This window comes from Ictidomys tridecemlineatus, chromosome 12 (assembly GCF_052094955.1).
Source record: "Ictidomys tridecemlineatus isolate mIctTri1 chromosome 12, mIctTri1.hap1, whole genome shotgun sequence".
NCBI classification, from domain to species: domain Eukaryota; kingdom Metazoa; phylum Chordata; class Mammalia; order Rodentia; family Sciuridae; genus Ictidomys; species Ictidomys tridecemlineatus.
In genome coordinates, this window is record NC_135488.1 from 65,781,567 (window position 1) to 65,804,016 (window position 22,450).

General features: G+C 38.7%; 1 protein-coding gene across 3 annotated transcripts in view; it reads right to left on the reverse strand.

The window, feature by feature from the left end:
* Positions 1-20,335: 20,335 nt before the first annotated feature.
* The window catches only part of Plek (pleckstrin), a 61,359-nt gene continuing 59,244 nt past the window's right edge, over positions 20,336-22,450 (reverse strand). For all 3 annotated transcript variants that reach the window (XM_040271194.2, XM_078029085.1, XM_040271193.2), the window contains exon 12: positions 20,336-22,105. In XM_040271194.2, the coding sequence (XP_040127128.1) occupies positions 21,969-22,105 (137 nt within the window). In that variant the 3' untranslated portion in view covers positions 20,336-21,968. The remainder of the gene's footprint in view (positions 22,106-22,450) is intronic.

Here is a 22,450-nt window from a genome sequence, read left to right on the forward strand (position 1 = left end):
CTCTATGCTCTAGCTCCAACACTCAGGCATCCCAGCAGAAGGAATATCTTCTTTATAGTAGCTCTGTGGTCTGAGTTTCCAGGCCTAAAAAGGAATAGGCCCTCTCTCTCTTATCATAACTGGATTTTAAGCCTATTGTCTGGTTGCCAGTGTAAAGAATGTCAATAATGAAATATTACCTTATTCTGACTCTCACCTAGCTTCTGTAACAGATTCAAAGCTCTCCCAAGGCTGAGGGAGGTGATCTGTACTTGTAAAGGCATAATAACACTTTAGTGTTACATTGCATTTCCTTTTTTGATTTGCTACTTCTTTAATTTGGAACTAAAACCTCACACATTCTTTCTTGCTAATATGTAACTGTCAGGTCTTGTATTTCTTGTTATTGTTTGCAACATAATTTAGCTTTAAATGCTTTATGTAGAATAGATATTTATTTTTGACCATAATGGAAACAGCTGATTATGAATATAGGTGTTTCCAAATATGGATACAATCTTTGCACATTGGTTTTTACATCTGGGTTAACCAATCCAAGATATTTATAAAATTCTGCTCTTCCAAAATAGCCATAAAGTTATTTTTTATGATTTTGTTGTACTTCAGTATAGTACTTTTATTTATAGGAATTTTTCCACACTATCAAGTTAGATGGTGAAAAGAATAGTCTAAGCTCATTTTCATAAAGTTAGGAATCAGAGAACTTTTTGAAATTTAGTCCTTAGCTTCACATTTATACTTCATACCATGATTTCTATTTTTGGAATCTGACTTCACTGTAGCAAAGTAGGTCAGATTATTATTTGTCAGTTGAGTATCCCTGAGACACAATTTCACTAGGAATAAGTAGATTACATAATATGTTTATGTAACCACCTGTGAATGCTCACATAGGAGGATATATTTAAATTGTGATAAACTAAAATGTCAATTATAAGACCACATCGTTAGCTCAATTTTGCTGGATATCTAAAACGGATTTTTTTTTCATGACAAAACAAGTTGGATTTTTTTTCAAATTAATATTTCAAAAAACCTCTTGAACATTTTGCACAACTAATTCATTCCATTGCTATCCCAGCAATTGTGCAGCCAATCTATAAACAGAGAATAGAACTGTCTGGGAATTAAGCACTGGAGGCATATTTAGTTTATAGTATACATCCATAGTATTTTCAATTTTTAAAATTTTAAGGATAGAGTATTCCTGGTGACTCTGTGATAAGCACTTGTATATATTATATCTTTGCAAAATATTCTGTCTTAAAATTTAAGTTTTGTAACAAGTCCAGAATTAGCACTCACTATAACAGGAGCATAGATACTTTCCTTTTTTTCCTATTCTCTGAAGAATCTCCAGTGACAACTTTCTGAAGTTTCCAACTTCTTCTTTAATGAATTTAAAATATTCGTACTGTATAAAATTTTTTGCATGCTAATGATAATGTCTATATACTTCAAATTTTCTTCCATTTTAGGGGGTTGGGAATGTGGCTCAATGGTAGAGCACTTCCCTTGCATGATGAGGCCTTGGTTTCAACCCATCATTACTCAAAAAATAAAACAAATATTCTTCCATTTTAAATTTTAATTTGTCTATGTTAATCATACATACACCCAAAGTTGTATATCTCATTTTATTTTTTATTTTTTGGCTTCATTTTAAAACTCTTTTATTGATGTTAGACATTTCAGTATTATAAAGCCCTTAGGCTTTGAAAGAGAGTACATGTGACCAAGTAGCATTTGTGGCCATCCTGCAGATAGCCAGATGGCCTGGAGGAGATAAACAACACACCCTCACATGTGCATTCCATATGCACAGAGACCATGGACTTTGGAAAAGCATCACTGGCACCTTTGTTTCAGTGTGACTTCAGAAAATATAAATCAAGCCAAACAAGGGGACATTTGTAACTTTGTTGATTTATTTGTCAAAGATAAGAATTTCATAGGCAAATGTAAATGAAGAGGGGATGGAAAGAATGAGAGAATTGTTCGTGAAGCTATTTTCCAATTTCTGACAAAACAGCAGGTCCTAAGAAAACATGTCTAGAGGGAGCATGACTAGAACAGATGCATGAATGTATAATGAGTGTGGGTAAAATGTACAAGTAACAAGAAAGTGTTTCAATTTGAATGTGCTCTATTTTCTTGCCTTCCTTATAATGAAAATCTAACCTAGTCTTTTACCTGCTTGGGAACAACAGAAGGGAAGTCGATTTGCTTAGAGTTCATATAGTTGTTTGCCAAATAATGATGTTTTTGTCAGCAATGGACCTCATATATAATAATGGTCCCATAGATTATATTGCCTTGTGACCTTATAGCCATTTCAGTTTGTATAGGTACATTGTGTAATGTTCATACAATGACAAAGTCACTTACAGATGGATTTCTCAGAAGGTCTCCCTGTCATTAAGTGAGCCTGTTAGTGATTCACTTTTCTTTTGTTTTCTCAACCTTACTGAGAGGAGGCAATCAATAACAAGCTGTTGAAAGGTTAAATGAATAAGTAAAATTAGTGGGGAAATAAAAGGATTTTCTTTTTACCAGAGCAGGGAAAGGACTTTTGTGTACCTACTTTGTAGATTTAAATAGGGAGATTATCCTGGATATTCATGTGGACCCACAGTTAATCACAAGTGTTCTTAAGTGGGGATAAAGGAGCTAGAAGACTTAGAACCAGACAGATGTTTTCAACTGGCTATTTCTGACTATGAAATGGAAGGAATGTAGGCAGCCTCTAGAAGCTCAAAAAGGTATAAAAATGGGTTCTTCCCTAGAGATCCATTAAGAAATACAGCCTGTCCACACCTTGAGACCCATTTCAGACTTGGGCTGGGGATGTAGCTCAGTAGTAGAATAATTGCCTAGCATGTACAAAGCCCTGGGTTCAATCCTTTGTCCAGAAAAAAAAAACCCTCCAGAACTATAAGATAATAAATATGTGTTCTTTTAAGCCATTAAATTTGTGGTAATTTGTTATAACAGTAATAGGAAACCAATATGATAATTTTATATAAAGAATATATATAAGCAAATGTAAAAAATACACTAATTTTAAGTGTATTCACATATTAATACATAAAGACCATCCTAGAATCCTATAAGATTCCCTCATGCAAATTCCCAGCTCCTGCACTACAACCCCCAAAATGAAAAAAAAAAAAATCACTCACTCTTGATACTTCAGGACTTCCCCACACATTAAGCAATTCTTCCGACATATACTGGATATCCTACAATTTATTTACAACATCAGCTATCCGAAGTTAGTGCAGATCCTGTAATTTAAGGGCTCACTATGCTCACAAGTCTGGGGTCATTTAAGACACCAGTTACAAATTTCAATTTGTGATATGGACTATGACTCTGGGGGGTTCCCATAATTTCCTCCTTATGTTTGATAATTTGCTGGAATGTTTTGCAGAACTCAGGAAAGCACTGTCCTTATAATTACCTGTTTGTTTGTTTATAAAGGATATCACTAAAAAACAGGCAAATAAAGAGATGCATAGGGGAAGATATGAGAGAGGGGCTGCCCTCTCTGCATGTATCACCCTCTCAGCACCTCCCTGTATCTCCAACTAGAAAGTTCTCCAAACCACATCATTTAGTATTTTTTAAGAAGGCATTAGCCAGTGGTGAGTGAACTCAATCTCCTGCTTCTCTACTCTTGAAGACGGAGAAGAACTGAAAGTTCCAACTCTAACCACATGACTGGTTCCTCAGATAACCATCCCACATCCTCCAAAAATCATCTCAGTAGCATAAATTCAGTTATGGTTGAAAGGATATTACTATGAATAATGAAGGACACTCTTCTTACCCCTGTCACTCAAAAGGTTCAAGGTTTTAGGAGTCCTGTACCAGAAACCAAGAATGAAGACCAAATACATGTTTCTTATTATGTCAAATATCACAGCCCCTAAAAGTAACCACTTCTGATTTTAATAAACATTCATAAATTTTGCCTGATTTTAAATTTTGCATAAATGGTGTTGTATTGTAGCTACTTGTACAGTAGTTACTTTCTGGGGGCTGTTTTTTCATCCAAGATAATGTGATTAATCCATTTAAGATAGTAATATGAAAAAGATCAGATGTACTTTTTATTCCAGACAATTTTTATACTTACACTCTTTTAGCCTCTGCAGAGAAATGGGCAGAACCCAGCTTCAAAAATTATAGTAATAGTAATAATAATAATCTCTTAATGTTCATTTTAGAAATACTTATGAAAGATTATATTGGTTGCAGAAAGGACTTCTGGGTTCAGTTAAGCCAAAGCTGAAGCATTGGAATTAATTTAAAAAGTTAACTAACAGAAAGTATATAAGGGTAAGATGTAAGGACATTGTTTGATATATATATATAGAAAAGTTTCCTTAAAATATCTGTTCAGACCAAAACCTCTCCCCACCTGCTGTGATGTTCCACCAGCATCACACATATCCCTCACAATTGGACATTATCCTAGGAAGCAGGCAGAACTTCTGAATCTTGAATACTTGGATCAAATGAAAAGAGAATCCAGAATTGATTCTTTTTTAATAGACAAGTGTTCTTCATCCCATGTGGAGAAGTTTAGAGTTAAATAAGTGTGTAGATTACAGCCTAATCATGGGGCAGAAAAACCAGGCTCTTGAAATAGTTCAGGCAAGAAATTATGGGGTTCAGATCTTAACACAAAAGTGTGGAGACAGAAAAAAGAAGGATGGCTTCAACATTTTATTAAGAACTTGGTAGTTGATGGAGTAAGGAGAAGTTCAAGAAGGAGAAAAGGTAATTGAGATATGCTAGTCATAGAATGAAGGTCTACTTCGTATCTCCTCCTGCTGCCTGGAATGTATCTGTGATTGGATGCTGTATTGTGTGAAATCTGTGTCTATGGGTAAGCACTCTGTTAGCCATTGGTAGTGATGCTGGCACTCTATGGACAGGAAAGGGAAATCCATACCTGGAATCAGCATTTATTCCTGTGATAAGAAATCACTGGCCTTTTCAGAGTGGAATATAGTCAACTTGCCAAGTGGCTAGTTGGTTTCCTTGAAGAATGGTGCCATTCTGGGTGCTCAGCCTTGGTCTTCATTGCTGACAGGTTGGACATTCAAAAGTGGCAGTAGTTAGGTCAGCCTTGGAAAGTGGGAGTCAATGCTGTTGGGACAATGCATAACCTCCATCTCTGCCACTGTGGCCACTTTATTCATGTGCCACAGTGGGTCTTCCATCCCAGGACCTGGCTTATGCCCTATTGCTTCTAATTATCCACATCAAAGTCTCCATGTCTTGTTCCCCCTTTGCCTAGACTTTGGCTTCCATTCCTTGACCATCAACTTCCAGTCAGGGCTGTATCTTGTCCCTGCAGTACTTCAGTGTTCTTCCCCTAAACTCTCCTGGCTGGTGAGCACCTTCAAGACAATAGTCTATACCTGAAGTGGCCCAAAGATCTACAAGCAGGGACAGCTGTTATATTGTATTAAAAGTTTGCCTTGCTTAAAGCTTCCTTACCTTGATACAATCCTAATATATAACCATAGTAATGTTTGACCATTCATTATGTGCCAGGAAGTTTCTTAAGTTATTTACATAAATTTTAATGTCATCCTTTTATTAACCCTAAGCACTATTATTTAAATACCCATTTTGCTGATAAACAGAAGATATGTTAAGGAACTGGCTGCAGGAAAGAGCTACTCTATAGCTAAACTGCTTCTCAGGGATAATGTCCTGGTAGAGTTTAAACTTCTGAGGACTCTCACAATCATGGTTCTGTTCTTCTAGTAGCAAACCCTAAGAATGTGGTGAAACATTAATTAGTCTCTTCTTCATACATGTCTTTATCTTCCACTTTTAAAACACTGTCAGTGATATTTTTTTAAATCAGAAAAAAATGAAGATACACTAGAAAGTAAAATTTATCAAATATTTCCACAAGATCTGTTCTTCAGCAGAACTATACAGTTCTTATTTCAAAAAGGACTTAAACTTTGAAAGCCTCTATCCCTAGAGCAGCATATCACAAAACAGCACATCACTGGGGCGTCTAATTGATATGCACAGTCTGACTGAGATTTGGGTGGGAACCCCAGCCTCTACATTTCTTTTCTCCCCCACCCGCCACCCCAGGTCTTGTTGATTGAATCCAGGGCATAGTGCCCACTAGGCAAGTACTCTACCACCGAGTTATATCCCAAGCCTGCTTCTGCATTTCCAACAGACTCCCAGGGAAGCAGCTATTGCTGCTGGTTTGTGGATGACAATTTTAGCAGCACTTCTATACCGTTATACAGCAGCAAACACACCTAGCATTCTGCCTTCCCTAGGAACATCACCCCTAAGCCACATTCAATATGCTGAGGCCCTTCTGGCTCCTCCAGACTCCCTGCCTGGATGTTGCACATACCCTTAACCTAATCTTCCAACACACCTTAACCTGCTTCTAGGGACTTCACACTCACCTGGGCACTGATGTCATTCCCAATGAATTCCTCACTCTTGTCTTCACTAAGGACTTCTGAAGGAGGTTGCTGTGGTTTGGATATTGTACTCAAAGGTTCTGGGAGATGGTATGACACATTTAAGAGGTGGGGCCTTAGTCATTGGACATGCTACTCTCCAAAACAATTAAAGTAGTTCTTGTGGGACCCCAGAGCTCTTGAGAGAGCCATCTATTATAAAAGCATAAGCATGACCCCTGAATATCTCTCTTGCTTCCTGCCTAGCCACGTGATCCTCCCTCTCAAACTCATCTTGCCATGGTGATCTGCCATGAGGTCGTCAACAGAACTAGTACTATTCCCTTAAATCTCCAAAACGTTGAGCTAAATAATCTTCTTTCCTTCCAAAGTAGCCTTCCTCAAGTATTTTATTTATGGTAACAACAAACAGACTAACACAGAGATCAAGGGCTTTTCTTACTCTTTGTACTCCATAGAGATCATTGTTCTCTACTCTCAACTGAGTTCCCACAATGTCTGTTCCAAAATTCCTTTCTCCTCAAGCACCAAACAATTCCTCTCACCCCAATCATTTTAAGCAGATGACCTCATCTCTTGGGGAGATATCAGAGGATATCTATCCTCTTTCTTCCTCTTGACTTCTAAAGAACTCTATTTTGATACCTGTCTTTATTTCCTTGTTCAAATCAGTGTGTCCCTGCTGCTCTCCATGGTTAGCTCTCTGCCTGGGCCATTGATACAATTCCTCTACACCTCCTCCCAAGCACTCCTTGTTTTCTCTTCTCTTCTCTTCAGCATAGTCCTGCCATTAATCTAAAATCTAGAAATGTTCAGCTCTCCACTAGAAGAAGCATCTTTCACTTGGTTTTCACCACTCCTCTACTCTGCCTCTACTAAGCATGTCATAGATAAGCAAAGCAAAACCTCTGGCTCCTGTTTCTATCATAGCCCACATCTGCACCTTTCCCAGTCTTCTACCTCAGTGAATAGTTCCACTATTTATCCAGTCACTTTGGAACAAAACCTAGGACAACATTCATTTGTCTTTTGCCTTCTGACTCATTCCCACATCATTTAGCTCATCCCATTGAGGATTCTATCCCAATATATCCCAAAATTGACCCCCTTCTTACCATACACAGTATTTCTTGAATGCATTCTTTAGAAGTTTCCCATTGTATTTCCAGCTTCAACTCTTGCCTTCCATTTTTCACAAAGCAGTCAAAGAGAATTCGATCATGTGACTTCTTTGTTTAAAACCCTCCCATGGTCCCTCTTGCATTTAGAATAAAACCCCACTCCTGAGCCTCTCTGATATCTCCCATCATTTTCTCCCCATTTTACCAGGCACCAGACATACTTGCCTTCTTTTCTTCCTGGAACATTCAGTGCTCAGTCTTGCCTCAGGATCTAGAATGTACTTATCTCATGCCTTGTTTCACTTTCACCATAGCATTTTTAATATCTAAGATTACTTCACTGTTTATAGAACCATCTCTCCTATATTAGATTGCAAGGTTCATAGTAGTGGGGATCTTGCTTGCCTTATTTACCAAGCAGTGAAAAGGTAACCAGTGGGTTCTAATAAATCTGGGCCTACTGAGCAAATAAATGAATTAGTTACCCTACAACTCCTGAAAGCCACAAGTCAATTCTTCATGCTATAATTCACTATAACAAACATGGAGAATGAATAGTCTACGACCTCTGCTTCCCTACTTCCCTTCTCCCCTTACCATCTTCTTTAATTGAAGCCTTGAAGATCACCATGATGCTTTCACGACCAAACCCAACAGCATTTTTGAAGTCTAAGCCTCCTTCATTTCTATGCATTTGACACTGTTGACCATTTCCCTTTTCTTGCAGAATCTCTCTTCTTCCCAGGTTCTGAGACTCTTCTCCTGATTATATTTCTACCAACCAACCCCTTGCTGGCTCCTCTCCCTGATCCTGATTTCCATGCATGGGTCCTCCCAATTGTCCTGACAGAGAGCTGTCAGATTTTTAGTTCTACATATTCTCTTTTGATGAACACATCTCCTAGGACTTCAGCTCTTACTTCCTTGTTCATGAGCCTAAGCCTATCCTGCATCCTCACTCTCTTCTTATTTTCAAACTTATATCCCAAACCCAATCTCATTCCGATTTGCTTTTTCTATTAAGGAACTGCTTGTCTCAATGGTTCAAGAGTACTTCTTAACTCTCACCATCTTATTCAGTCACCATCTTATTTAATCTGTAGATTCTTCATATGAAACAGTTCACTGTTCACCTTTATTTCTACTGTTGACATTTGTATTACCTCCCATTCAGATGAACCACAATAGTCCCCTAGTTGATCTGCCCATCTCTTCAGCCAGCTTCCTCCAAGATAGCTACCTTGTTCCCTTTAACAAATGGCTCTCCCTTGCCTACAAGAGGAAAGGGCAAAACTCAAAATCTTTATTTATTTACTTAGCATAAATAAAACCCCAAGCCAGTTCAGTTCTCTAGACTCTCTTCCTTAAGTCTTTTGTTTGTTTGTTTGTTTGTTTGTTTTTGTTTCAACTACTTACCCACATCCTCAGACCTTTTTGTTTTTTATTTTGAGACAGCTTAGGCCTCACTAAGCTTCTGATACTGGCTTTGAACTTGTGATCCTTCTGTCTCAGCCTCCAAGCCACTAGGTTTAAAGGTGTGTGCCACCATGCCTGGCCATTTTCTATTTTTAAAGTATTTTCTTGAGGTGGACCTATAAACTCATTACAGTATTCATCTGTATGATTCACTGGCATTAATTTCTCTCCACAGATATAAGTTCTAGAGGATATGTTTGGGTCATTTGGGGCACATAAATACCACCTAACTCAAAATTAAAGTTTTTTGTATCAATTTCTTTTGAAGCATAATTATTTATCACTTGTAGTATGGAAAAATTATATAATAGAGAGGAGAATCAAATTATTATATTAATAAATATGATGAAATTCCTATAAATTTGAACAATATTAAATTATGGGTACAATCAACTGAAATTTTTGTTATTTTCTCTCATTGGCAAAAAAATGATTTTTTAAATATAGATGAAATCCAAGTAAGTTTTCAACTCCAGCAATTCTATCTCATCCTTAATAAGTGTTCTTTGTTTCCTATCTCAACTAGTTATTGCCCACTTATCTCTTTCTCTGAACCATTAGGTGTCTTGAAAGTAGAGTCGACACGCCTGTTTATCTTTGAAATGTACACTTTATCATGTTGATCTCACCTTCAATCACCACATAGTGTACTCTCAGTAAGTAATGAATGTGTCAGTGAATAAATACATGGATCCTTCCTGCTTTCCTGTCATCCTGAATGTTCTCATCCATTCTTACATCTTCAAATACCCACAGACATGCTCATAACTCCCAAATTTAAAACTTGGCTTTGGCCTCTCTCCTTTGCTCAAGTCTTGTAGATCCCTAGCTGCCTAATAGTAATTAGGTATTTACTCCTCGATTCCCAACTGGAACTTTAAATTCAGTATTTCCCAATCTACCTGCATCATTCTTTCCATCAACTGGGCTATTCTTTTTTTTATTTCTTACACTCATTAATGAAATGAACAACTTCCAGGTCACTAAGTCATATACTGGCAATCATCTTAGTGCCTTTCCTGTCTTGTTCATTCCTCCTAAGTAGCTTTCAGATCTGTCTCCTGCTCTTTTGCCTGGTATATCCTATTTATCCATCAATTCTAGGAAGAATTCTTCTCTGTACAGCCCATCTCCCTTCTTCTAGGCATCACAGCACTCAACAGTCACAGGATGTTGTAGTCTTCAGCTTGGAAGTTTTCCTCTCCCCAAGAAGGAGGGGTCCTGGAGGGCATAGAGGAAGGCTAACTTATCTCCCATCTTAGCACAGTTGCTGATATCTCAGGAACCCTCTTTAAATATTTGTGGAGCTTTCAACTGAACCTAACTCCCACTTGCCTCACCTTTGTGGCTGAGATTGAAGCCTTACCATCTCTTACTTGGGTTATGACAACAAGAGTGACCACTGTTATTCTTTCAGGAGTGCCCAGCTGCAAACAACTGCCACAATGTGAAGTGAGCTTATAAAGCCCTAGTGTGAATAAATAACGGAGAGGCCCAGAGAGCAAGAGACTTGCTCAAGATCACCCAGCTGGTTAATGGTGATAGGAGAATGTATTACTTGCCTGTCGCCAAGCTTTCAGTGAAACCAGAGACTACAACCCAGCCATCCCATCTATAACTGTCCCACCAGAGATTTTTCAAGTAGAGTCTGAAAATTATAAAACTGTTTATAACAAATGCCTCAAGCAGCAAAGCAGCAAAGTGAAGGTCATGTGCTGCTATTCCTTATATCTTTCAAATGTGGTTTGTTGCCCTTTTGAAACATTATTGGCTTAAGAGTCAAGAGAAAGCTGTGAATGTTCTCAAAGAAAACATGAGCCAATTCAAATATAATATTAGGATGGAAAGATCTTGACTCAGAATCTCCCCAGATGGAGTTAACATTTGCTGTTAACCTTACAATGCTGAAAGGCTAATCAGACAAGGAGGCCAACAGAAAAAGTACACTGCCTATCCAACCAGATCACTCACTGTGACAGGAAGCCAATGACCAAACTGAAACAAGAGTCTTCTGGTTTTCTTAGGTTACCTTATTTGGAACCCGCAGATAAGTCAACCAAGAAGTTATCTTCCTTGTGTATTGAGAAATTTATAATCAAAGAAAAATCCACAGAGTGATATGGAATTTGCCATTCTCCTCCTGAATTACTACTAAACAAAAAGCCAATAAGAAAAACAAGGAAAACCCTAGAAGATTCTTCTATTTCTAGTGGTCAGACATGAAGATGAGGACATTCATAGAGATTTCAGAGAATATGCTAGAAAGTTCACTTCTGCTGCCATTCCTCCTCCAAGCTGAACAAATCAGGATAGTGAGGGTATTAGGGATACAATAGTAGCAAACAACCCCAAATCACAATGACATGAAACAGAAAACCTTCATTTCTTGCTCACATTCTGCATCTATTGTTGATTGGCCGTGGGATCTGCTCCACACTTTCCATATACATACTTTAGGAACCTACCAGTCCAAGAAAGAAATAACTACTGGGAACTACATGGTCCAATAAAAACATAAGGCCAACCACAAATGAGAGCCATGTGTATAACTCTAAAATTTCTAATAGCCATATTTAAAACAGTCAAAAGAAGTAGTGGAAATAAATTTTAATAAGATATTTTATATAACCCACTATATTCAAAATAATTTTTCAACAAGTAATAAATACAAAATCATTTGTGAGGGATTTTAGATGCAGTTTTTGTACCAAGTCTTTGAAATTTGATATGTCTATGCTTATAGCACATCTCAATTTGGAATAACTAAATTGAGAGCTCAGTGGCTACGTGGGACTACTCAGACTACAGGTTGGATCTTGTCATTGGTAGAGAAAAGAGAGTTCCAGAATCTTATACAAGCAATGAAATGCTCATCCCAGAACTGGTCACAGGACATTACCCAAATCCAAGGGGCTGAGAAGTGTAGCCCTAGCATGTGCCCAGAAGACAGAGCTGGGAATACACAGTGACAGCCCTCAGGGCTGCCACATTTGCCTTCATGAGTAATGTCTCCTGTTCTAAGAATAGCCACTATAACCACTATGTTGACCAAGCCAGACTCATAGCAGACAGCTAGAATAAGCATTCAATGTTTTTTTTTTCTCATAGCACATTCAAATCAGTTCTCTATTATTAAACCTTTCCCCACCTCAGCGTGGACTCTCAGGCAGATTTCATCATAGTTTCCAGTCTCCTTTAGATCATAAAATGCCCTCTAGTTGCTTCAAGTCAAAAACCCATCTTACCTCAGCAATTAAAATATAACTTTTCCCACAGTGCTCCAAGCCTCATTTAGAGTTGAGAAGTCCGTCTTCTATGCATTAGGCTGCAAGGCCTGAGAAGCCTGTGGTGGTCAGGGTGACTGATGTGGCAAGGGCCTTCCTGTGTCCTGCCCATGCCTCCATTCCTCTTTTTAGTGCTTTCAGAAAGGAAATGCCACAGGGGGGGGCAGGGGGGGGCGCTGAGGGGCTGAGGGGAGGCAAGGAGCAGGAAAGTACCAATTGCTGGGGACCTAACCCAGTGCTGGTCTCCTCTTGGCCTGCAAATGTTCAAAGCTGCCTCTTCAGAGTGCTTTCATGGATCTTTCAAGTCATTGTTCACTCACTCTCACCCCAAGAACATTAAGATATAGTTCCCATGAGTCAGGTTATATGTGTTCTGTGGCTGGTTTGCCAACATTTTCTTTTCTTTTTTTTTTTCTTTGTAATAAATTTCATTTTATGTTTTCCTTACTAGAGGTTTATCCTTCAATCTCTGAGGATCCCTGGTCATCCCCTTTGTTGAGATCATACTCCTGCTGTTCAGAGAGGCTTCTTTGTGGCCCACGCTGCCAAACTCACTCCTGCATCCTTTGCCCTGACAATGTAGGCACACAGGCTGATTCCAGAATAGCTAACTCTCTTCCAGGACACCAGTCAGCACAACCTCCGTCTTTTAGGCTGTTTCCAGTCATGACATGCCACCAGTCTCTGGGCTACACAGATTCTAGAGACACAGGTTAAGAGCTTCTTAGAGCCCCTTCTGGTCTACCTGGGATAAAAGAAAGCACCCCTCACATCATGCCCTTGCAGGGGAAAGGAAAAAGCCACTGCACTTCAATTGTTTTACCCAAAGAATTTCCCCCTAATTTTCTACTGGTCTTTCGAGTTCTTCAGCCTTTTTAGATCTTCCAGATGGGGGCAGAGCTAAGAAACCTCAGAACTCATTTTTGGCCACCCCTTAGCATGTTTCACATTGCTTTAATGTGGGTGTACTGGACAGCTACTTTTGGTCCTTTTGAGAGCTTCAGCAGATCAGAGACAAAAATAATCTTACTTTATTACCTTGTTGAACTACCCTACATTTAACATCCATGCTGTTGTCTGTCATCTTCCTTATATTATTTCATTTAATCTCAGGTTACTGGTGCAAGGTAGGTGTCAGTATCTTTATATTATAGTTGTGTGTGCAAGGCTCAGAGAGATTCAACTGATTTGCTTATATGAGCTATGAACTCCCTTCCATAATAGGGGTAGAAAAATACAGAATCATTAGACTTATTCATTTCAGGGAATTGGTCTTCTGTTAGAGATACCTTGTTCCTAGGAACTATAGACACCTTCATCTTCATGTGAGCTCACCAGCTCCCACTCCAGCGGCATATCATTCTAGCCTTTCTTGGCAAACTTGTTCAGCTGCCTGGATTTACATACCTCACAGAGTCTATTTCCTGTGTCATTCAGAGGGGACTTCTCCAACTATAAAAAACTTCAGACTAAACAAAACCCAACTAATCAGAACTCTAAAAAGTAATAGGAATTTATTTCCACATTCCAATTTTGAAATAAAGAGGCAAGCCACAACAATGCAGGCCAACATGAGAGACTTGAGGATGCAAACAGCTTCCCCGTGGTGTCTTGACTTTGCCCTGATGCAGCCCACTTGCTCCCACATTCTCTCATTTCCTCTCTTCTCCCTATACCATTAGAAAGATCATCTCCCAGATAGCAAGCTCCTCAGTCAACAAAGAGAATCTCAGACAGCTTCATATGGCTCTTTTTTTTTCAGACTCAAAAATGTACAAATTTTAATGTATCAAAATGTCATAGGTAAAATCAAGAAGAAAACAACTTTGGGGAAACACTGACAAAGAGTGAATGTCTTCTTCGCTACTGTTTTAACTATTTATATGTGACAATAGAATGCATTTTGACACATCATATATAAATGGAGTGTAGCTTCTCATTCTTCTGATGGTACATGATGTAAAATCACACATGTCGTGTAATCATACATAAACATAGGATAATAATGTTCCATTCACTCTACTGTCTTTTCCACCTCCATACTTCCTTTCCCTCCCTTCACTCCCCTTTGCCTAGTCCAAAGTCCCTCTATTCTTTCCTAGCCCCACCCCTTTTTTGTGAATTAGCATTCACATATTAGAGAAAACATTCGGCCTTTGGTTCTTTGGGATTGGCTTATTTTACTTAGCATTATATTCTCCAGCTCCATCCATTTACCTGCAATTGCCATAATTTCATTCTTCTTTAAGGCTGAGTAGTATACTCAGTTGTGTATATATACTACATTTTCTTTATACATTTCTCTGTTGAAGGGCATCTAGATTGGTTCCATATTTTAGCTATTGTGAATTGAGCTGCTATAAACATTGATGTGGCTGTTTCACTATAGCATGTTGATTTTAAGTCTTTTGGGTATAAGCCAAGGAGGAGGAGAGCTGGGTCAAATGGTGGTTCCATTCCAAGTTTCCTGAATAATCTCCATACCACTTTCCATAGTTATTGCACCAATTTACAGTGCCACCAGAAATACATGAGTGTACCTTTTCCCCCTTTCCCCCACATCCTCACCAGCATTTATTGTTGCTTGTATTCTTGATAATTGCCATTCTGACTGAAGCAAGATGAAATCTTAGAGTGGTTTTGATTTGCATTTCTCTAATTGCTGGAAATGTTGACTTTGTTTTTTCATATATTTGTCGACCAAGAACAATATTTCTTGTTCCTTGAAGTATCTGTTCAGTTCCTTCGCCCACTCATTGATTGGGTTATTTGGATGTTTGTTTGTTTTTTTTTGTTTTTCGTTTTGGTTTTGGTTTTTGGCGTTGGGTTTTTGAGCTCTTTTTATACCCTGGAGATTAATGCTCTATCTGAGGTGCCTGTGGTAAAGATTTTCTCCCATTACATGGGCTCTCTGTGTTCTTGACTGTTTCCTTTGCTGTTCCATTTATTGATTCTTGATTTTACTTCTTGAGCTTTAGGAGTCTTGTTAAGGAAGTCAGATCCTAAGCCGACATGGTGAAGATTTGGGCCTCCTTTTTCTTCTATTAGGTGCAGGGTTTCTGTTCTAGTGCCTAAGTCTTTGATCCAATTTGAGTTGAGTTTTGTGCATGGTGAGAGATAGGGGTTTAAATTCATTTTGCTATATATAGACTTCCAGTTTTCCCAGCACCATTTGTTGAAGAGGCTATCTTTTCTCCAATGAGTGTTTATGGAGACTTTGTCTAGTTTAAGATAACTGTATTTACGTGAATTTGTCTCTGTATCTTCTATTCTGTACCATTAGTCTACATGTCTGTTTTGGAGCCAATACCATGCCATACTATGTCATACTATGCCTCTGTAGTATAGTTTAAGGTCTGGTGTTGTGATGCCTCCTGCTTCACTCTTTTTGCCTAAGATTGCTTTGGCTATTCTTCATCCCTTATTTTTCCAAATGAATTTCATGATTGCTTTTTCTAGTTCTATGAAAAATGTCATTGGGATTTTAAAGGGACAGGTCTTTAGAAGGCAGGAACCTAGCCTTAAGACTTTAGGGAGATTGTCAAGCTGAAGATTTTATCTTAGGAACATGTCTGCTTAATATTCAAACAATGAGAAATCTCAGTTAACCTAAACATAACATTCCTAAAGCATCTTGGGATAATACAGATTTTACTCTCAGATGCAGCTCACCTCACTTAGACATTAGAGATGGTGCTTTAAATCCTGCAGACTACTCCTGGACCAGCTCCCCAAGAACATAGCAGGGATCTTGGCAAAGAGAGTCAAGGGCTGATACACTGCAAAGCACTAGGGTCTGCCAAACCCCAGATACATAGCCTCCTACTTGCAAAGTATAACTGACATGCAATAAATTTCATATATTTAAAGTGTATGCTGTGGCAAGTTTTGACATACCTCTTTCCCTGTAAAACCATTGCCAGAATCCAGATAAATGAACCAACGCATGCTTCTCAAAACTTTCCTCTTCCCTTTGTAATTTTTCCACACATTTCTTTTGGCTCTCCTCCCCATCCGAAGGCATCCACTCATCTGTTTTCTGTCACCATAGATTAGTGCATAAGTTTTAGAATTTTATATGAGTAGAATTAACTAGTATGTACTCTTTAATATCTGGCTTTTTCCACTTAGTATAGTTATTTTGAGATTCAACCATATTGCAAATAACAATGGCTCACTTTATTTCTTAATATTTTATTGTATGAATACACACAATTGGTTTCTCTACTGACCTTTTGTTGGATATTAGTGTCACTTCCTGGTTTGGGCTATTACAAATAAAGCTATGACGAACATTCATGTATGAGTCTTGTATGGACATATGCTTTCATTTCTCTTGGACATACAGCTGCAAGTGGAGTACATGTGTATGTCTGGCTTTTTAAGTAACTGTCAAGTTGTTCTCCAAAGTGGTTGTACCATTTTACTTTCCCACCAACAGTATATGAGAGTTTCTATATCCCCATACCTTTATTGATAATTGGCACAGTCAATCTTTATAATTTTGGACATTCTAATAAATATGTGGTGAAATCTCATTGTAGTTTTAATTTGCATTTCCTTTTTTGAGCATCTTTTCATGTGTTTATTTGTCATTTATATATCTTTGGTAAAGTTTCCCCCCTTTTAAATTATGTTCTTTGTTTTTTTTCATTTTTGGCAAAATATGGCTTTTGATCATACAATAGGTTGTTCCTGTGTATGTACTCTGTGCTTATCATCAGTGGAATTGGATTTTTTTTAAAAAGTTTTAAGTATATATACAAGTTCACAAATATACATACCCCAAAAATGTTTTATTACATAATCATAGAAAATATAATCCCCAGAAACCTCAAAATCAATATCAGCAGGGCAGAACTACTTGCTTGGCTGTATCTAACGGTAGATGTTTCCCTTTAAGCAAAGAAAAGCTTAAAACCCAGTGTCATGATGGACTGTGGTGTAACAGGAAATGTTGTTGCAGCTGACAGGATAGGAGGCGTGGACACAGTAAGCTGCAGCTTCTCAAGGCAACAAGATAGCAAAAAGGTGGTAAGAACCAAGTACATCCATGACAGAGCAGAATGCTTAAATGAACACCTTGAAGCCAGGCAGACCAGGTTTTGAATTTCCTTCAACTACTGGCTCAGGGTTCTTGGGAAAGTTGATTAACCTTGTTTTCTTTGTTTCCAAAATGCAGATAAAGTTTCCTCATTGATTGTTATACAAATTAAGTAAGAAAATCTTGTGGTATGTAGCAAAGTTCCCAGCACTTGTAGTCAGCTCTAATTAAACTCTGTTATTATGAAGAGGAAGTTCAACAAGAAGGTTAAGAGCATGAATTATGAATTTGAGACCAGCCAGACTTGGCTAAAACACTGACTCTGACAATTCCTAGCTGTGTGAACTTGAATTTCAAATTGCCGTTTCACCTCTCCGTGCCACAATTTCCTTTGTGCTCCAATTTTCCAATAGGGATAATGTGGTATATCATAGGATTGTTTTGAACACTGAATTCTTATTTGCAAACTACCTAGAATGGTGATAGCAAACAGAAAGTGTTTGCTATTAGAGCTGCAGTAATCTTCCCAAGCTCCAGTAGGTATATCAAGACCTGCTTACTATAACTAGTAATTGTTTTGTTCTAAAAGCTATTTATAGAGCACCTCCTATGCATAAGCATTGAACTAGTTGTTAGGAAAGACCAAAAAAACTGTAAAGCATGGACACCTTTTTGACCAAAGAACACACCTCTAAAACGGAAAACATGGCTGATGATGATAGCCAACATGGTATATGGCTGTCATGGGAATGTCCCCCAAAAGTCCATGTGATAAATGCTTTGTCCTCAGTGTATCTGTATCGGGAGGTGGTGGAAACTTTAAGAGGTAGGGTCTAGTGGGAGGTCTTCTGGTCATTGGAGTGTGACCTTGAAAGAGCCCCCTCGTTTCCCTCTTTTTTTGCTTCCCAGCCATGAGGTGAATAGCTATGTTCTGCCATGTGCTCCCTGCTATTATATGCTCCCTCACCACAAGCCCCAAAGCAACAGGGCCCACTAATTACAGACTGAAACGTCTAAAACTGTGAGCCAAAACCTTTTTTCTATATAAGTTGATCATCTCAAGGATTTGCTACAGTAAGAGATACTTAGAGATGTTGCAAATGTAGTCAGTCATAGACCAGGGATTTGAACCCAGGTTCCAAGCTCCAGGACTACCAGATTCCCCACCATATCAAAGGACCTCCCCAAAAACATCTGTGAGCATTCTCCACTTGAAACTTACCACCACTTAAATAAAGTAACAAATGTGGTATCATAAAAGTTGTTTCCTCCCATCCTCTTTTCTCACCTCCAGTGACAACTAAATTTTATTTTCTCTTTGCTCTGAAACTGGGCCAAAAACCACGGAGGGCTATAATTTCACACTGTTTATTTTTTAAAGCAGACTAAATTAACTTTCTCAGAACTTTCTTTTCTCACTATCCTTTCTTCCACAACATCTCTTAATATGCAGGCATAGTTTTGAAGCTTTTTATTCAGAACATACAATCCAAAATATAAAAAATTACTTTTGTGATTTTCCTTTTACCCTACAGGTTTTGAGGGATGTCTACATCAGCCTTCACACAAAACCCAGAGGAAATGATGTTGATTCTCTGTTTAACTTTCTTTAATGGCTACCAGCTAGGGCTAAAAAACCGTTTATCTTAATCTAAGCAAGTTCCTCATTCTATTCTTGAAAGCCATTCTCTGTGGTAGAATTTAAACGAGTGTGTGTGTGTGTGTGTGTGTGTGTGTGTGTGTGTGTTTACAAGAGAAACTCAGCATCTCTTCTTAAATCATTAGTATGTTCTATACCTATGTGTAAGATCCTCACCTAACATGTCTCCTTCTTTTCTTCTGAAGGGTGTTAATTTTTTCCAATTGGATACTTTGTTTTCTGACTTAGTCTCAGTCACACATAGCAAGAAGATATTAACCTCCTTTTTTTTTTTCTTTGTCTTTCTTTCTCCTTCCCCCACCCCAGGGGTTTGAACTCAGGATACTTTGCCCCTTAGCTACATCTCTAACCCTCACTCCATTTTTTTTTTTTTTTTTAAAACAGGGTCTCACTAAATGGCCCAGGCTAACCTTGAACTTGCAATCCTTCTGCCTTAGCCTCCGGATTTGCTAGAATAATAGGCATGTGCCACCACACCTGTCTTAATCTCCTTTCTTAATCCTTCCACAGTAAATTCTTAAACAATCTGTTTTCTTATCATTCTAAACTGGAATTCCAAGTCAAAGCTGGACACCTTTTCTTTCTGGCTTTAGATGTTCTTCAAATGAAATTGACAGTTTGTACATTTCTTTTTCCACGTCACTGAAGGTACTATCTATCGCACCAGGGCTTAGACCCTTGTGGATTAGCCCACTGTAGCATGTAATAGGATCTGAGCTTTGTAAATCAAAGAAGTTCTGACATATCATCTATATCTGTTCTCTATATATGTCCACTTTGTCAAGGGACACCTTCTTCCCACCAGGAAGAACCAATACCTATGTTAGGAAGACTTAGTGATGCTGTGAATGCCCACAGGTCACAGTGTACAAATATACAATTGTGTAATGCAAGTCCTAGGGAGCATTAGTCACCTTAGACCAAACCATCCAGTTCAACCATACATAGCAGCCCTTCAGTTGGAAACTTTTTTTCCATTAAGGAAAATTTTTTTGCAAATACTTGAAGGATCCATTTGCTTGCCTGAACATTATAATCAAGGTGGTATATGTTAAAAATCAGTGATACAGTCTGTCCATGTATTTTCTGTTCTCTAAGTCCTATCTTCACCTTTGGTCTATTCTTGCCAAAACAAGAGACTGATAATTTGTTTAAAAACCATAAGACCATGGAAATGATCTTAGAGCTAAAAGATGGTTATTATTACTCAGTAAATGAAAATGAGTTATAGAAAAGGAGAATGGTTAATAAGAAGCAAAACAGAGTCATCACACCCAAAAGTCAGATTTATTTCAAAACATAATGTTGACTCCATAATAATAAATATGTTTAACACTGAAAGTAGAAAAAACTATTGTGCATATTCTATGAAGACACGGTGCTAAGAATTAGAGAAAAAGGTAGCCCTTCACCTCTAGGCCACTGATAAAACAATCTGGGAGAGGTGCATAATCACATGGATAAGGCAGGGGAATTGAGGAGGGCAAAAGAGGAAATTTATCAAATCATGAAGAATTTCCTACTTGCCTTTTCTTCCTGGGGCCATAAAATTAAAAATAGCCTAGAGTTAGAAAACTATGAACTACACCTTCACATACATACCTGGTTGTATAGGAGCTATCTTTCTCAATTTGGGAGAAGATTAACTATTTAGAGATCCGAATGAAAAACTAAACTGGTTTCCATTTCGACCTAGGTCAGATCACTCTGGCTAATGACAGCGCCATGAAACCCTCAGAGCCCATCAGAGCAGCTACTTACTGCTTGTGTTTAAGGCTCAAGCACAGGAATCATGAACTGGAGAACTGAAGGCACTACACAATGGTGACAGGCACCACCACAAGCTCTGAGGGTCCGAGTCCTTTCAGAGATGACAATTATATGCCACCATCTAATCAGCTAGCCTGGGGTCCAGCTCCTCCACTCTCTACAGATGGGAGCATATTAGCCCGGCTGCTGCTCAGGTCTCACTCATACAGGGAACCCACATGCCCTTTTTCCCCCACTAACTCTCAAAAGAGATTCATATACTTGGGCCCCCTCTAATTACAATAAGTAGAAGAGAAATGCTCCAGAAAGGAACACTAGGAGACCTCCTTCAGATCAGACTGAAATGGGAGTAGAATAGAGCTGTGTGTGGCCTCAGGGCCTGGAAAGGACCCTCAGCTGCTCCTGACTACCTCAGGTCTTTCTCTCTGAAGATAAAACCTCCCAAATGGTAAAAAGCAATATAAGACTTAATCCTAAAATCCACCACTGCTCTCAGGAAGTGTTGGGGAAGGGAAGGAAGAAAGAAGCGTGCACTCTTTTATTCTGTGACATGCTCTCACGGGCAAAAATAAGTGGAAGACAGCTAAAGAAAATGAAGAGGTCAGTGCCTAGTCCTCTCAGTACAAATTGGCAACAGTTTCGAAGGGAAGGGCTGTCGGGTTCTGGCTCATCTCAAGACCATTGGAGGCCAAGACTCAGGAAGGACACCAGCAGGATAACTAGCAGTACTCTCACTCTCGTGGGGATTAAAATCACAGGGCATTGCTTTTGTTGTTATTGCGTGTTGTTTGTTTTTGTTATTTTGTTTTGTTTTTTAAGCTAGGGAGGACTTCAGACACCTTAGTTTACCTCCATCATTTTTCCAAAGAGGCCCTGAAGCCTGGAAAGGTTAAACAGTCTAACCAGGACACACAGCTTGTCATATGACTCGGGGGACATGGAGTGGGACAGAGGCTGCAGGGAGAGAGGCAGTGCAGGTGAACATCATGCAGCGCATGGCTAGCTACATTCTGGCAAAAACTTCCCACTCCTGACCCTTTCCAGGAGAAATGTCACAGAAGTGGACAGGTCCTGGACCAAGCTTATACAAGGGCTTCTCTCTGGAGGGCATGAGGACTTGCAGACATGTCTTCACTTCCCAGTCCGCGAGGCCACCTGGATGGCTTTGATCCACTCTGTGCGTTCCTTGGGGGTGGCCGCTTGCAAGAAATAATGAACTTCATCAGCCGTGATGATCTCGAAAAGGTTCTCTTCATCACCCTTCCTGCCTGTGAGGAGAGAGCAAATGGCAGCACACACGAGCACCAGAAAGTCACCTGGCCTGCCCTCCTGCTCACAGGTCATGAAACACTTTTTTAAAAAAATCCTGAGGAAGTATGTGGTTTTCAAACATATAAACATGGTATGATTATGTATATTTATACATAAGTATATACGTTGTGTTCATATGGATGGGTACATAGTATGATCCTATATGTATGTGTATATTTGTAAGAAACAAGTAAAATACTCAAGGAGAAACATTTTATTTCATAGTTTGTAAGTAAAATTTTCACCTTTGCATTCCAATAATATTTCACAAATATTTTTTTTGAGGGGGGGGCAGGGATTCA